Here is a 17,931-nt window from a genome sequence, read left to right on the forward strand (position 1 = left end):
TTCATACTTACTAGCTGTGTGACCCTGGGCAAGTCACTTAACCCCCATTGCCCAGGAAAAAAAAAAAGGTATAGGAAGAGGAGCTGGATTGGGAATAGTCAGGAGAAGATGAAGGGTGAAGGAGAGCCACTGAACTTAGCCAATGAAGTTGTTGGTGATATTTTTTTTGCGGGGGGGGGGGGGGCAGGGGCGGTGTGAGGCAATTGGGGTTAAGTGACTTGCCCAGGGTCACAGAGCTAGTAAGTGTTAAGTCTCTGAGGCCGGATTTGAACTCAGGTCCTCCTCCTGAATCCAGGGCCGGTGCTCTATCCACTGCACCACCTAGCTGCCCCCGTTGGTGACATTTTATAGATAGACTGCTTTCTTTTTTCTTTTCTTTTAAACACAAGTTTATTGATGCCTTTTGTTTTTATATCACAATCCTTTCTGGATATAGATCCCCATTCCAAGTTCCAGTGTTGACCATGTCTATTGTTTTCCTTGCTGTTTATGTAGCATATTTTACTAAGAAGTTTTACTTTGGAGGGAAGGAGAAAGAAAATGGATTAAGGCAGAAGGGTCAAGGGAAAACTATTCTTTTGGGATTACAAAAGACTGTCTTTGTAAGCAAATGGGGATGAGCCATCAGAGAATGATGGAGTAAAAATTTATGATTGAGAAGGGATGGAAGGTGGAGCAGCCAGGTTCTGAAAGATCCAGGAGGAGGTAGAATCAAGGGCATCAGTAGAAGGATTAACTTTACCACAGAGCAAGCATACATCTTCCTCTGAGACATGAGGAAAGGAGGAGTGAATGATGACGACAATGAAAAGTCATGAGCAGTGGAGAGGAGTGTTTATGGCTCTTCATGAGTACAGGATTTTCGAATGGGAATTGTGACTTCTCAGAGCTCTAATCACTCTGTACTCTCGTATTTGATGTCTCTTGAGGAAGCAAGTAATACCATGGACATTTCTCATTCAAAATTGCTTAAATAAAAGTTTTATCCCTGCAGCTTGGCTTACCTTTATCCTGCTTGTGTCGTGTACCCTGTAATACTATGTTTGGATCCCAACATCAGATGGTAAGTTTAAATAGTCCTTAGTTCGTTTTGAAGAATAGTAATGAATCTTGTTTTGGAATTGTTATTCTACATGATAGTTTTGTCATTAGGTTTTCATGCTATTTGGACTTGTTAATTATAATTTCTTTATTATATTAATTTGAAAAGCTCAGCTTCCTTTTCTGCATGTGTATGTTCATGAATGTGACATGAATTAGTTGAAGAGCATATGATTCCTAAGGAATCCTGATTTTTTCTTTTTAACATTAAGATTCCTACTTTACTGGAATATGGGAGAACAAATTTGTATGGGCATTTCCTTCAGAAAGTATGTGCTGCTTAAAAAAAAAAGGTTGTCAATTTTGAAAGGCTTATGAACTTATCTAAACTGAATGGCTAACACTGTTTGAAGGAACCAATGATGACATAATGCTACCCACCTCCTAACACTAAGATGATGCATGCAGGGTATAGAATTGAGACATGGTCATTTGTGGAATTTATTTTGCTTAACTATTCATATTTGTTACAATGGTTTTGTTTTTCTTTTTTTTTCCATGGGTGGAGGGTAAGAGGAGATGGGACAAAGATAAATACTTGAAATAAATTTTAATAAAGTGATCAATGATCCAGGCATGATGACTTTTAAAATTAAAGTTCTTAGAAACATATTCTCCTGTTTCTTGGAAGTAGATTTAAAATTCTGTAGACATTAGCCAAGAACTTGTTAGAACAGACTTTTTAAAGGTAATTTTACCCTTCGTCTGACTTGCATCAATGGGTAGTCTCAGAGAAATTCTCCTGAGTATACTTATTCCCTTGTAGCTGTCTTTTCTATTTACCTAGCATCTAGTATTTCTCCATTATTCAGTGTCTTCCAAAAACAAAAACTTATTTCTATGTTAATGCTCTGATTTCCAAAAAAATAGGGCATTCTCATGGAGGAAGCATTAAGAAAGCTTTCTGTTCAGTTTCAAATCTCCAGTTCTACAGCTTTTCTCTTCCTTGCCTCACTTTTGGCTTTTATTTTTTGGTGACAGGATGTTGCTTTATTGGATAGATTGATCAAAGATGACATGGAGAGTGAAAAACTGCCCCTCTTGCTTGTTGCAAATGCTGGTAGGTATTTTGAACTCAGAGGCTTCCACTTTGGATATGTGAATAAATAAATGTTGCAGATTTTCATATATTGAATAATAATAATAGCTAGTATTTATATAGTGTTTTAAGGTTTGCAAAACAATTTTAAAATATTATTTCATTTTACCTTCACAATGACCCTGAGACACAGATGCTATTATTATTCCCATTTAGAAACAAGGAAAAACTGAGGCAGATAGAGGTTAAGTGACTTGCCCAGGGCCACACAGCAAGTGAGTGCCTGTGGTTGGATTTGAATTCAGGTCTTCCTGATTCCAGATCTAATGCTTTATCGGGGGCAGCTAGGTAGCGCAGTAGATAAAGCACAGGACCTAGATTCAGGAGGACCTGAGTTCAAATGCAGCCTCAGATACTTGACACTTACTAGCTGTGTGACCCTGGGCAAGTCACTTAACCCTCATTGCCCCACCCCCCAAAACCCAACATATCTAATGTTCTATCCACTATATGACCTAGCTGCCTTGAAAAACATGATGTACTAAGTGTTTATGATGAGTCCACATTAGAATTTCAATGAGAAAAACAATGTTTAGGTTAGAATATTGTGACCACTTTGGTCACATTTGTTAAAGCATTTGGGGAATAGCATAAATTCTCCTAAATTTGGACTCCAAATTTAGAGAGATTCACAGAAAAAGAAGTAGTCTATTCTCACAAGGATTTAGACTTCTGTTAGAAATGTGTGCAAATTAGAATATAGTCAGAGTACTTCTAAAGTTCAGAGGAGGAAGAGATTACTTGCATATGGGGATATCAATACAGGCTTTATGGAGGAGTGGTATTTGCAGTTTGACATTGAAGGATAGTTATTCAGCAAGCAGAAGTTGATTTGATGAAGACAGGGAATCTATTCCACATACAGCCAATTCTTACTCAATCTAAGTGGAATATTTTATAGCCTCCTACCCTGGCCCTTTGTGTCTGCTGAAAGGTTTCAGTGCCTAGGGCTCCCTTGGTTTCAGTTCCTGGAGCATGTGGGGCTGCACTAAGTCATCTTCCCTCTCCTTGGGAGTCAGATCTCGTGCTGGGATCCTGCCTCTCAAACCGAGCCTCTCCTCTCCCTCCCCCCAGTCAGAGTTGAATTTGTAGAGTGTGTATGTAATGCCAGAATTGTTTGTATAAGGAAATTTAAGGAAAGGCATAAAGGTGAGGTGTATTTGAGAACCCACAGTCTATTGGGGCTGGAACATAAAGGAATAGAGTGTGAGAAAGGCTACAGTAACATATTAGAGCCCAATTTTGGAGAGTCTTGAGTGCCAAGCTAAGATATTTAGACTTTATACTAGTCTAGTAAATATAAGCTCTTTGAGGACAAGTACTGATTCATTTTTGTCTTTGTATCCCTGGTGCTAATCAAACAGTGCCTTGCATATAATAGGTGCTTAATTAATGTTTAAGTCCAGATGGCACAGGAGAGCCACTAACCATTTAAACAAGGAAGTAGCATAATCAGCTATGCATTAGGAAGATTAACCTGAAGTAGTGTATAGTAGGATAGATTGGCAGGATAGGGGTAATGGACAGGAAGCTAATTACAGTAAGATCATTAGAATTTTAGGATCATAAATTTAGAGATTATCTAGTTCACACCTTCATCTTGCAGATGAGGAAACTGAGGCCCAGAGAAGAGCCTGTGTGGCCCCAGGCTTAGTGGATAGTCATAGGAAGGTCCTCTGACCCGAAAACCACTGCTCTTTCTCTTTCATCATGAGAACATGAAATAGGGTGGTAGAGGCATACATTTATTTTTTTGTTTGTTTTTTGTTTTGTTTTTTAGTGAGGCAATTGGGGTTAAGTGACTTGTCCAGGGTCACACAGCTAGTAAGTGTTAAGTGTCTGAGGCCGGATTTGAACTCAGGTACTCCTGACTTCAGGGCCGGTGCTCTATCCACTGCGCCACCTAGCTGCCCCCAGAGGCATACATTTAAAGGAAGTAACCGATTGAAGAGAGATTGTGGAAATAGAGAAGAGAGGACTAGTGAATGATTGGCTATGAAGGGAGAAGGAGTCAGTATAATTCTATATTGAGCCTAAATGATGGGGAAATGGTGGTCTGATGAATAGAATAAGGAAGGTTAGAGAGGAGACATATCTTTTTGGGAGAAAGATCATGTGCTTGGTTTTGACTTAAGACATTCAGATAGAGACATTCAATAGACATTTGGAAATATGGTCCTGTAGCTCAGGATAGTAGTACATAGATAATAATAGAAATCATATTTCAAAAATCTTCTCCATTGATTTTGGCTATCTTCTCTATATTCTCTTCATTGATGATCTCAGCTGCTCCCATAGCCTCATAAGTCTTAATTCTGATCCTGGATGGAAGAGATAGTATTGCTGTAGGGGTGGGTGACATAATCGTAGGAGACTGTAGAGAAGAGAGCCAAGGACAGTGGAGGTTTTTGTATTACTTGTGAAGAAACAGATTGATAAATATGGAAGAAAAATTATAGAGTGAATGTTTAAAATATCTAAGAGAACAAGTTTGTTTAGACAAACCATTGTAATGCTAATTAAAAATGTTTTTTTTTTATTCCAGTAGATCTCTTAAGAACTTTAATTAGATAATTCTCTTAACCTAATTCTAGTTACTATTTAACAATAACCAGTATTTATATGCCATTAAAAAATATACTATGGGGGCAGCTAGGTGGCCCAGTGAATAAAGCACAGGTCCTGGATTCAGGAGGACCTGAGTTCATATCTGGCTTCAAATAACTTGACACTTACTAGCTTTGGGACCCTGGGCAAGTCACTTAACCCCCATTGCTCTGCAAAAAAACCCAACAAAAAACCAAAAAAATATACTATGCACTTTGCATACATTTTCTCATTTGATTCTCACAACAGCCCTATGAGGAAGGTACAACACATGTCATTCCCATTTTGCTGATAGGGAAACTAAGGGTTCAGATAAGTTAAATGATTTGCCCATAGTCATACACTAGAAGAGTCAGAAACCAAGGTTTTATTGACTCCAAGTCCAACAGTTGATTCACTAGAAAGCTTGCATTTCTTTTAAAATGTTCTAGAATTCAGACTTTACACAATTGCATAAGAACTGCCCTTTCCCCCCAATAAGTACTAATGGTAGCTTTTACATAATGTTATAGTAGACTTGAAAGTCTCATGATTTCTTCTGTTGTGTAAACATAACTTCAATTAGTGAAGTATTAGTCTTAGCATACGTAAAATAGATGCTTTGCATAATTTGAAATATATTAACTATTTTGTGTTAAATTTGGGCTAGCATCCTTAATTATTATTGAAGCAATTTGAAGAAATAAGTGGATGGAATTGGTTATTAGCAGGTAGTTGTTATTCCTGGTCATTATTTATTAAAGAGTCAGAATCTTAACAATGTCTTCTTTATTTCACTGTAGGTACCCCAGGAGCAGGGCACACAGACAAGCTGGGACGTTTGAAAGAACTTTGTGAGCAGCATAACATGTGGCTCCATGTGGAAGGGTAAGTAGAATAAACTTATTCAAGCCTAGCTTAATTATTTATTAAAATTCATTTTCAAGATTTTGTCTAAAGTATGGGCATGGCAGTGTGGTGAACCTTTGGACACCTCAAAATAATGTTTTTATATGCATTAAATAAAATATGTGGGATCATAAAGGAAACTGTTTTTTGTTGAAATATAAGTATCAAAATATTAAAAAACAAGACAATAAAGAATCCATGGTCTCAAACTTATAAACCAAGCCCCATCTTCTGTTGCTTGTACAGTTAAAAGAAATAAGCTTTGACAACATTATTTAAGCCAGACAACTATACATTTGTACTTTAACTAATAATATAATTAGTTGTTGAATTTCTGTTTTCTTTTCCAGAGTGAATTTAGCAACTTTGGCATTAGGCTACATCTCTTCTTCAGTACTGGTATGTTGTTATTTTATTAGACGATGAAAGAACAAAAGTCGGCCCCCGTAAACAGAGTTTTCCCGTCCCTTTAATAATTTGCCACAGACTGCCTCTTGGCCTTTTGTAATGGAGAGATTTAAAAATTTTAACCTCCAACTGTGAAAAAATAGGAATGAATTCTTCTCTTCTTGGTAGGCTGCAACCAAATGTGACAGTATGACCCTGACCCTAGGCCCATGGTTGGGCTTGCCGGCTGTTCCTGCAGTGACGCTCTACAGGCATGAAGATCCATCTTTGGTAAGCTTACTCACATAGTCAGTTTTTAAAATACTATTTAGGTGCTAAGAACTTTAAAAAATTAAAATCAAGAGAATTCCTGTGTTTATTGTTTGTTTAGAAACAAGAACTTGTAAAGCAAGTGTCATTTAGGTACTCTTCTAACCCTTAATTTTGTATTTTACTGATAATGGGTTGATTATTGTTATCGATTCTCACTAAGGGGTTGATTTTTTTTTTCCCCTGTAGTCACTGGTTGCAGGGCTTACATCAAGTCAGCCAGTGGAGAAACTTCGTGCCTTACCACTGTGGTTATCTTTGCAGTACTTGGGACTTGATGGGATTGTGGAAAGAATCAAACATGCCTCTCAGTTGGTGAGTACATGTTATTAGGGTTAATTAAGTGTCCCAGTTCTCAAACTTAATAATAGCTTCTCATATTTATGGTATACTTTAGCTTTTATAAAGTACAGTCTTCCAAACATGTCTGTGAAGTAGAGAGTTGAAGATATTATTGTCTCTGTTTTCCAAGTGGAAAGTGAGAATTAGAGAGGTGATCACATGTCTAGGAAGTATGGAATTTGGGAATTAAACCCTGCTTCTCTTACTTCTAAATCCAGGGCTCTTTTCACTATGCCATGATACTTGCAGTGAGAACAGTGTATTTCATTCAGATATCTTCCATTCAGTAACTTAATTTGTATATGGATTTACAATATAACCATCAAGAAGACAGATTCCCATTGGGAACACATGAACATTTTTACTAGCTGTGTGACCCTGGGCAAGTCATTTCACCTTGCTTGCCTCAGTTTCCTTATCAGCAAAACGAGCTGGAAAAGAAAATGGCAAATTACTCCAGTATCTTTGCCAAGAAAACCCCAAACGGGGTCACAAAGAGTCAAACACTACTGAAATGACTGAATAAAAACAACAGTCCTGGTGACAGCCTTTTCAATGTGACCTAGGGATGGCTTTACTTACTTAGTTCTCCATCTCCTCCACCCTTTCCTCATGGAAGTGGAGTACTTGTGATGGTGAGATCTAGGGTGTGATCAGGCCTTTGTGTGGCTGACGTGGTGTGCGCGTTTTTGAGATGAGAAACTCAGAGAAGAGGACCTCTGAGGGAGCATCAACACAAATGTTGAAGTCCCTTAGAATAAGGATAGAAATTATGGAAAAGATCATTGAGCCAGGTGCTGAACTCCTGTATAGGGAAAGTGACCTGGGGGCCAATAGACCAAATAGACTGTAATCTGAGTTGAGTGGTCAATTTTGGTTAAATGAACTTCAAAAGAGAAGAGGTTGCTGAGTGATGGCAACAAAAGGAATGTCTGGAAGTTGTAGTTGGGAGCAATTCTACAATTTAGCCAGACCCCAACAGATGGGCATCTATTTATTTCCAATTCTTAGCTAATACAGAAAAATATTACTATGAATATTTTAGTATTTGTGAGACCTTTCTGTTCTAAATGTCCTTGGGAGGATACACCAACAGTGGGATCTCTGGGACAAAGGGAATGAACATTTTTAGTGTGGGCCTTACATTTTAGGAAGGACAATCTGGAGCACACTGAGAGGAGAATGACTAGGATGGCAAGGAGGTTTGAAACCATGGCTTATGATGATTGGTATTTAAGGACCTAGACGTATTTGATGTGAAGATTAGGCTAAGGACTGTAATGTTGTCTCCTGGTAATTGATGCCTTTTCACGTGAAAGAGGAAGTATATTTGTTTTGGTGGGCTCAAAGGACAGAGGAGTAGGGGATAGAAATTAAGAGGGAGATTTCAGTGGAAGGTAAGTTTGACCACAATTAGTGTAGATCAGGAATGCTGTTTTGGGAGATAGTGAGGTATCCATTTCAGGTACTTTTTGAGCAGAGGTTGCACAGCCACTGGAGGTCTTAGAGAATTTATTCCAGTTCAAGTAGAGGTTGAACTTTATGTTTTGTGGCTTCTTCCAACACTGGAGTTCTGTGATTCCATAAGAAATATCTTCAGTTGTACAGTGGGAAGACAAAACAAAAATAAAATAGTAATTTATATCATTAAAAATTATTTATTTGATCATTATTAATAATTGATTTTAATTGCAGGAGGTACTCTGAAGAAAATTCTTATACTTTTTTCCATAGCTTAAAATTTCCTAGGAAAAAACTTGAGTACTTAAGTCCTGAAATAAGCATTTTTCTTATTTTCCCCAGGGGAATGGCTTTTATGTGGAACATTATTTGGTAGTTTACAATAGATTATTCAGGATGTCGTCATCAGAACTGATGAGTATGAAAAACTACATCTCTCAGTGTTTTTCATATTGTGGCAGTTGTCCTTTGTTTTATAATGTGATAGTTTCTTCATACATTAGAGAAATAACTGTTAGACTTAACATTGGTTTAATTTTTTTTAAACCCAGTACTTAAAATTTTTTTCTAATAGCATATCAAAGTAAAACAGTTATAAATTTGAAGACCTTTTCAAGGAGATCATTTACAAAGGTTGATTAGCATGTTGCCATAGTAGCTTAGTGTATGTGGGGAACGTACAGGCATTCAGTAGGGAGCTTTTTAAATTCCCGTTGGAATTGAGGAAATAATAAAATGATGATGATTACATTAGCCACCAAGCCCCTAAGGTCACCACAGTTTAGCACATCCTTGAAAGCAAAAGCTGAGACAGAATCTAAAATATTTATGAGATCTTGAATAAAGCCCTAATTGCTAATTTAGTAAGATGTTAAATGCGGACACATTAAATCTGTACACAGTGAATGCTCAATAAATGTTTGTTGAGTGAATGTAGTTAAAGAAACTTAAGGCTTAGGGGGCAGGTAGGTGGTGCAGTGGATAAAGCACCAGCCCTGGATTCAGGAGGACCTGAGTTCAAATCTGGCCTCAGACACTTGACACTTACTAGCTGTGTGACCCTGGGCAAGTCACTTAACCCCCATTGCCCCACAAATATAAAAACAAAAATAAACAAAAGAAACTTTAGGCTTAAACTAAACTGGGTATATAGATACCAAGTTTCTTAAAGCTATTTATAAATGAATATGAGAAAATTAAATCCTTTAGAAGGCAGTTTGCCCCAGTAGGTAAATGGGTAAAGGTTATGAACAAGTAATTTTCAGAAGAAAAAATCCAAGCTGTCAGCAAACATAGGAAAAGTGTCCCAGATCACTGATAGAGAATTACAAATGAAAATGAGATGGAAATCTCACATCTGTCATTATCAAAGATAACCAAAAAAGGGAAAATCACAATTGTTGGAGAGGCTGTGGGGAAAACAGCCACACTAATGAACTAACTACTGATGGAGTTGTCAGTTGGTCTCGCCTTTCTGTTGCAGTGTCAGTCAATCGAGTCAGCAGTCAAGAAAACAATATATACGATGAATATAACAATGTAAATGGAAACAACTACATAGCAAAAAATCAAAAGCAAATGTAACCAAATTAGAAAGATCAATTAGAAAGAGAGATAGGAGAAACTCTTAGTCCATCACCTTATGGAGGTGGGGAGGTCCACAGGTGTGGACAAAACATTGCACATGTTTTCAAACTTTTTCAGTGCATTGATCAATTGTGCTGAGTTTTTATTTCCTTTCTAAAAAAATACTGTTTGCCGGGCAGCTAGGTGACACAGTGGATAGAGCACTGGCCCTGGATTCAAGAGGACCTGAGTTCAAATCCGGCCTCAGACACTTAACACTTACTAGCTGTGTGACCCTGAGCAAGTTATTTAACCCCAACTGCCTCACCAAAAAAAAATACTGTTTGCCAAATGGGATGGATGGCTTTCTGGGAGGAGGAGGAGGTGGAGGAAGAGGAGGAGGGATACTTGGGAAAAGTATTGGGACATAAGAAATGGAAAATACCAATTAAAATTTTATTTAAATAAAAGAAAATCAGGTTCTATATGATTAAGTTCCACAATTCATGAATGGCTTTATTCATATATGTGTGTGTATATGTGTGTGTATGTATATATATATATATATATATGAATCTATTTATATGTACATATACAATACATATACACACATATATTCAAAACAAACATAAAAGGCAGCATAGTGGAATGGCGAAAGCACTAGACTTAGAATCAGGAGACCCAAGCCAAGAGTTGCTGGTGCCCTTACCTGAAGTGATGAGGCCTGGGTTCATTCAGATCATGGGTGGATCTAGTTATGTGTCTATTGGCAAAGCTTTCAACCCATCTGAGCCCTAAGCTCCTCATCTATAAACTAAAGGTGATCATTGAATGACTTCTTTTCAGAGAGTTGTAAAAGAAAGTTCTGACTGCCTAAATGTATTCACTGCACTGCCAGGTACTTACTGTAGGGACATGCAGACACATAGAAGACAATCTAGTTGAAGAGATGAAATTTACACATGAGACATTTAAATAATAATAAAATGTCAAGAAAAATGGTTAAAATTCTGTAAGATTCAAAATAGCAAGTATGGGGGGTGGATGATTTGGGGAAGGTGCCAAAAGTCAGGGGGGCGGAGAATGACAAAAATATACTCATAGGTTCTTTTCTGAAAACAGAATTTTAGCTCAAAATTTTCTTTAATTTTGTTTTTTCAATAAGCCAGGCAGACATGTGTCGAGCACTTATTGTGTACAAGACAGGCATGCTGATTATGATTGTTACCAGACGGTTAGTGCATGTAGATACTGGTGTACTAGAAAGACCATTGAACTGGAAATTGGGAGAGCCAGGTTCTGGTCCCAGTTACTAACTTGCTGTGTAACTTTGGACACGCTTTCTCTCTCAAAGTCAGTTTCCTTATCAGTAAAATGATAGGGGTTGAATTACATGATCTCTTCTAATTCTCTTGCTCTGTAACTTTACAACTCCTCTTTTTTTTTAAATCATAAAAGTATTTTATTATTTTCCAGTTACATGTAAAGATAGTTTGCAACATTTGTTTTCATAGGATTTTTAGTTCCAAATTTTCTCCCACCCTCCCCACTCCCCAAGACAGAAAGCAATCTGATATAGGGTATATATATGTACAATCACATTAAATATATTTCTGCATTACTCATGTTGTGAAAGAAGAATCAGAACAAAAGGGAAAAACTTCAAAAAACAAAAACAAAAGTAGAAACATGGTTGAATCTGCATTCAGAATCCACAGTTCTTTTTTCTGGATGTGGAGAACATTTTCCATCATGAGTCCTTTGGAGTTGTCTTGGATCATTGTATTGCTGAAAAGAGTTAAATCTATCACAGTTGATCATCATGCAGTGTTTCTGTTACTATACACAATGTTCTCCTGGTTCTGCTCACTTCACTCAGCATCAGTCCACTTAAGTCTTTCCAGGTTTTTCCTGAAATCTGCCTGCTCATCATTTCTTACATCACAATAGTATTCCATTACATTCATATACCACAACTTGTTCAGCTATTCCCCAATTGATGGGCATTCCCTTGATTTCCAGTGCTTTGCCACCACAAAGAGAGCTGCTATGAATATTTTTGTACATGTGGGTCCTTTTCCTTTTTTTTTTTAAATAAAAGGATTTTATTATTTTCCAGTTACATGTAGAGATAGCTTTCAGCATTTGTTTACATAAGATTTCCAATTTCAAAATTTTCTCCCTCCCTCCCCTCCTCCCCCTCCCCCAAACAGCAGACAGTCCGATATAGGATACACACACACACACACACACACACACGCACGCACGCACGCATACATACATACATACATACATAACAACATTAAACATATTTCTGCATCAGTCATGCTATAAGAAAAGAATCAGAGCAATAAGGAGAAACCTCAAAATAGAAAAACAACAGCACCAAAAAGAAAAGAAATAGTATGGTTCAATCAGCATCCATATTCCATAGTTTTTTTTTTTTTTTTTTTTTTTTGCTTCTGGATTTGGAAAGCCTTTCCCATCATGAGTCCCCTGGAACTCTCTTGTACCATTGTATTGGTGAGAAGAATCCATCACAGCTGATCAACACACAATGTTGATGATACTGTGTATAATGTTCTTCTGGTTCTCATCTCACTCATCATCAGTTCATGCAAGTCCTTCCAGGTTTCTCTGAACTTCAGCTCATTGTTTCTTACAGCACAATAGAATTCCATTAAATTCATATACCACAACTTGTTCAGCCATTCCCCAGCTGATGGGCAACCCCTCAATTTCCAATTCCTTGCCACCACAAAAAGAGCAGCTGTAGATATTTTTGAACATGTGGGTTCTTTTCCCTTTTCTATGATCTCCTTGGGGAAAAGACCCAAGAGTGGTATTGCTGGGTCAAAGGGTATGCACAGCTTTATAGCCCTTTGGGCATAATTCCAAATTGCTCTCCAGAATTGTTGGATCAGTTCACAGCTCCACTAACAATGCATTAGTGTTCCAGTTTTTCCACAGCTTCTCCAACATTTATTATTTTCCTTTTTTGTCATATTAGCCAATCTGATGGGTGTGAGGTGGGTGGTACCTCAGAGTTGTTTTAATTTGCATTTCTCTAATCAGTAGTGATTTAGAGCATTTTTTCATATGGAAATAGATAGCTTTGATTTCTTCATCTGAAAATTGCCTTAAAATTCCTCTTTAAAGAATCCCTTGAGGGGTGGCTAGGTGGTCCAGTGGATAAAGCACTGGCCCTGTATTCAGGAGGACCTGAGTTCAAATTCGGCCTCAGACACTTGACACTTACTAGCTGTGTGATCCTGGGCAAGTCACTTAACCCCAATTGCCTCACCAAAAAAAAAAAAAAAAAAGAATCCCTTGAAATGGGTTGCTTTGAGAGAGAGTGGGCTTCCCTTAATTAGAGGTCTTCAAGGGGAACTGGATACTTGTTAGGCATGTTACAGTGAAGATTCCTTTCACTGTAGGTTGGGTTGGATGTACTAAGCTCCCTTCCAGCTCTCAAATTCTGAGTATATTTATTTGTATCCAAAGGTACTTTATGCTATAGAATAAGAATTGCCTTTGGAGAAATGATGGAAAAAATTAGCCATTAATACTTTAAAAAAGTTAACTGCATTGAGCAAGTACTTTTCGGTGGTGGGCCTTGTCACTTGTACATTTTGAATGAGCCTATCCTACCACTTACCAGTAGCCTTTTGGAAATCCTGCCCATCTTTGAAGGTGTTCAGTTGTCACCTTCTCCATCAAGACTTACCTGATGATCATCAGCAAAAATGATATCTATGGGGCTTTCTTTAGAACTCTTTTATATGCTATTTCTTTGTGTGCATACCACTTGTCTCTCTTATTAGATAAAGAAAATATCTTTACCTTTATATTCCATCATGCCTTGCATATTTTAGTAAATCACTGTTGAATGAATGAGTTATTGAGTGAATTTGCAGTGTTAGATATCATTCTAGCATGAGTGAAATTAGGATGGATGGATGGACATTCCACCTCTGAGACTGCCATATTTACAAATTACCAAGTATTGGGTGACTTTTTTAGATTCAAAGTCCTGTTTTACTTTGGCTACATAGATAGCACATAAACAAATGCCTCTAGTTGGAGATCTGGATGAGTTCATCTGTTTGTAATAGACTTTTATGAAAAATTACTTATGTTATTTCAAGTTGATGAATTCATACAATTTTCTTTGTTTGCAGAGTCAAAGGTTGCTGGAAAGCTTGAAGAAACTGGACTTCATCAAAACTTCGGTATCAAATAAAATACTTCCACTCTTTGTATGACACAAAGTCTATAAAGTATATTAAACTTCAATAACATTGGGTACTTTTTATCCCTATTTTCATGCATTTTGAAGAAACTGCACTAATACTCAGAAATACCATTGCATGCATGTAATTTATGACAACCAGGCAGTTATATTGAAGTGTAGAAGTTCTAACTGTACAGAGTTAGGTGTTATTTTAAAGATCCTATTATGGTTTAATTCTGCTTAAAGTTATGGTTTAATAGTTTTTAAAATAAAATTCAGCCACATAAATAATTTATAAATTGTGTACCTATGGTTTAGAAAACATACTTTAAAAAATATAAAAGTAGAGCACTGGCCCTGGAGTCAGGAGTACCTGAGTTCAAATCCGGCCTCAAACACTTAACACTTACTAGCTGTGTGACCCTGGGCAAGTCACTTAACCCCAATTGCCTCACTAAAAAAAAAAAATAATAAATATATATATAAATGAAAAGCAATTTTTTCTATCAGAATTCTTTTCAAAGTCTCTTAACCTCTAGATCTTATTTCCTTCTCTCAGTGTTTCCTTCTCCATTAGTGTTAGGAAGGGGGCAGCTAGGTGGCACAGTGCGTAGAGCACCAGCCCTGGATTCAGGAGGACCTGAGTTCAAATCCTGCCTCAGACAACTTGATGCTTTCCAGCAGTGTGACCCTGGGCAAGTCACTTAACCCCACTTGCCCTGCAAAAAAAACCAAAAAACCAAAACATTAGTATTAGGAAGATAAAAGTGAGTACTTAGTTCCCGTGGTAGCTTTTGCTTTTTTTTTTTTCTTAGTGAGGCAATTGGGGTTAAGTGACTTGCCCAGGGTCACACAGCTAGTAAGTGTTAAGTGTCTGAGGCCGAATTTGAATTCAGGTACTCCTGAATCCAGGGCCGGTGCTCTATCCACTGCGCCACCTAGCTGCCCCTGTGGTAGCTTTTTAAAGTAGCAAAAGCTACTCTACAGGTGGTTTTGTAAGTGGCTTTGTCCTCTTTTGACCTGTTTTGTTTTTAGATCTTTTCCCCCTTATTTTAGTTTTTTAAAATTATTTTTTGAGTTTAATTCTGTAAATGAGGGCACTTCATTCCAGTTTTTAGTTCATACTAACAATTCAAGTCCTAGTAAGTAATCGCAGGATATAATAGGGACCTTCCCCCAACTACCCTCTGAAATAGGATCATGGAGCTAGCTGAGTGGGAAGGAGCTTGAATATCTCTTTCCACCTCTCCCACAAAACTCATGTACTTTTCCCTGTCCAACCCAGAAAGCCTTTCAAAAGAGAGTTCCAAAGAGACTCTTCCCCTATCAGTCCCACCAGACAGGTGGGTGGCTTCATAGGCTGTTTCCTGTCCCTTATGTTGAGATCTGCAGGGGCCAATTCCAAGCTGCTTTCCATCACTTTTGTCCCCATGCAGCCTTTCTGAAATGCTTCCAGCACTTCAGCACCTTCATTTTTACAACTCCCTTTGTTTTACAGGGCTATTGTTCCCCCATTTCAGTATCATAAGGTATAGGAACTAATTACTTGTGATGAGTGCTCATGGACTTAAATAGCTCATGATTTATAAGATGAGTTGTTTCTATGTTGTCTTAATGTAACTAAAAATTTCCATGTGTTTGCAATTTTAATCTCTTAATAATCTAATTAGCTGGTCCACATCAAAATGCTAATATGGTACATTTTCATGTTTTGGTTTTAGAAAATGTGTAGGTTAGACTTCAGACACATATAGCAGTTTTGTTCTCAGTACTATCATTAAAAGGCACTTCCTTTTGGAAGGGGAATTTGTAGAAGAAAAGAAGAGGACTCATTTAATTCCAGAAGAGCCTTCTTTCATGTAAACATGCTTTTCAAAGAAGCTTAAATCAGGCATGCCTGGGTCTGCATAAATTCTGAAATCCTAAGATCACAGTTTTCCTTGCGCATCGCCTTCTTTTTGTTTTCCATGTCCTTTGTGGCCTTCTGCTTGCCCCTTTGCTTTAGAATTGTCTTGAATTATATGGCCAAATATCTGCTTTTTATTTTGTCTTTTTGAAATTTCCTGGTTTTCATTGTAATAGAGTAAACATTAAATTAATATTTGAGATTGAGATTAAGCAGATTGTGAAGATTAGGAATATGTGAAAAATGTCCATTTTAAAGTAAATCTTAAGAATATGGCAAAACTTCACTTAACCATCATTGCCCTGCCCCCCCCCAAAAAAAGAATATAGCAAAAACACTACTTTTGTTTTCTGTTCATTAGATAATAGGTAAATCAAACTTAGGACCTTTTGTTTCTCTATAAACAAAATGGCTGCTTCTTCAGTCTGTTGTGTAAACACAGTGTTTCAGTCTTTGCTTATGTGTAGTTTTAATATATTGCTTGATAATGTCACATTTGGTTTTTAAGGTGGAAGATGAACTTACCTCTCCAGTGGTAGTATTCAAATTTTCCAAGGAAATTCCAAGTTTGGGTGAGTAGGTTAGAGAGTAAATTAGTGTGAGCTACTTTGGATAACCTAAGTATGTAAACTAACTCATTTAAATCTTTAGTCATAATTTATGTGAGAATCCTGTTATAATAGTCTTTATGATAACTGTCCCAACCACCCTAAGTGCTCTGCAGTTCTTCATTGATCCAGCTATAGTAATTTACCTAGAGTGCTGCTGGGAATCAGCAGATACCCAGTCAATACTAGTCATTTGGTGGATTTTAACTCTGATAACACTATACTGTAAGACTTCTCTCTCTCTTTTTTTTTTTTTTTTTTGAGTGAGGCAGTTGGGGTTAAGTGACTTGCCCAGGGTCACACAGCTAGTAAGTATTAAGTGTCTGAGGCCGGATTTGAACTCAGGTCCTCCTGAATCCAGGGCTGGTGCTCTATCCACTGCACCACCTAGCTGCCCCCTCTCTGGTATTTCTTGAAAGAAAATGCCTTGGGGCAGCTAGGTGGTGCAGTGGATAGAGCACCAGCCCTGGATTCAGGAGGACCTGAGTTCAAATCCGGCCTCAGACACTTAATACTTACTAGCTGTGTGACCCTGGGCAAGTCACTTAACCCCAATTGCCTCACCCCCCCCCTCCCCCCCAAAAAACATATTGTAAATGCAGCTGCTGGGACTGTCTTTATTGTGAATATTTGTTGATGATTGTAACTGATATAAAAATATGTGGAAACTTTAGTTCTGGGAATTAACTACAATTTTGGGATTTTAAATTACTTTGATTTCAGCTTCATCTTTTTGGTTTATTGGAAACATTTTGATGTTCCTGTGAGAGACTGTTCTTTCTGTGTTTCAGGATCAGATAAAGCAGTGCATGGAACAGTAGTGCCTACCATGCAGCCCTCAACAACTAGCCAGGAAAGAGACATCTGCGATACATTTAACCAATGGGTAAGAGGAGAATGAATGAACAAATGAAACATTTATTAAGTGCTTCTTAAAGCACTGTGGATACACATAGAAAATAAGACAGTCCTGCTCTTCAGGAATTCACATTCTGATGGGGGGGGGGGGTAGAGACACATCGTCTGCTTTATTTATCACTGTCCATGGACCAGTGCCCATGTCCTTTGGCAGCTTGAGATAGCTGGTGGTTCAGTGGGTAGAATGCTGGGCCTGGAGTCAGAAAGAACTCAGTTCATATCCAACCTCAGACACTAGCATTGTGACTCTGGGTAAGACACTTAACTTCAGTATCCTCATCTATAAAATGGGGATAATAATAGCACCTACCTCCTGGAATTGTTGTGAGGATCAAATGAAATGAAATTTTAAAAGCACTTAGCACAGTCCTTTCTCCTTCCCTTGTGAGGAATTTGCATTTGTAGCAATAAGCAACTTACTACAGAGATATTGGAATATTGCTCTTGGGTTTAGTCCTGTTTTTAACCATTGACTTACGATTTA

General features: G+C 37.6%; 1 protein-coding gene across 1 annotated transcript in view; it reads left to right on the top strand.

Moving 5' to 3' along the window:
* Positions 1 to 17,931, top strand: part of PDXDC1 (pyridoxal dependent decarboxylase domain containing 1) — a 63,063-nt gene that overhangs the window by 36,580 nt on the left and 8,552 nt on the right. The window contains exons 7-15 of the mRNA XM_043968619.1: positions 995 to 1,063; positions 2,083 to 2,161; positions 5,590 to 5,674; positions 6,046 to 6,094; positions 6,272 to 6,373; positions 6,602 to 6,727; positions 13,963 to 14,013; positions 16,430 to 16,493; positions 17,321 to 17,415. Of these exons, the coding sequence (XP_043824554.1) occupies positions 995 to 1,063; positions 2,083 to 2,161; positions 5,590 to 5,674; positions 6,046 to 6,094; positions 6,272 to 6,373; positions 6,602 to 6,727; positions 13,963 to 14,013; positions 16,430 to 16,493; positions 17,321 to 17,415 (720 nt within the window). The remainder of the gene's footprint in view (positions 1 to 994; positions 1,064 to 2,082; positions 2,162 to 5,589; positions 5,675 to 6,045; positions 6,095 to 6,271; positions 6,374 to 6,601; positions 6,728 to 13,962; positions 14,014 to 16,429; positions 16,494 to 17,320; positions 17,416 to 17,931) is intronic.

Source organism: Dromiciops gliroides, chromosome 1 (assembly GCF_019393635.1).
Source record: "Dromiciops gliroides isolate mDroGli1 chromosome 1, mDroGli1.pri, whole genome shotgun sequence".
NCBI lineage: Eukaryota > Metazoa > Chordata > Mammalia > Microbiotheria > Microbiotheriidae > Dromiciops > Dromiciops gliroides.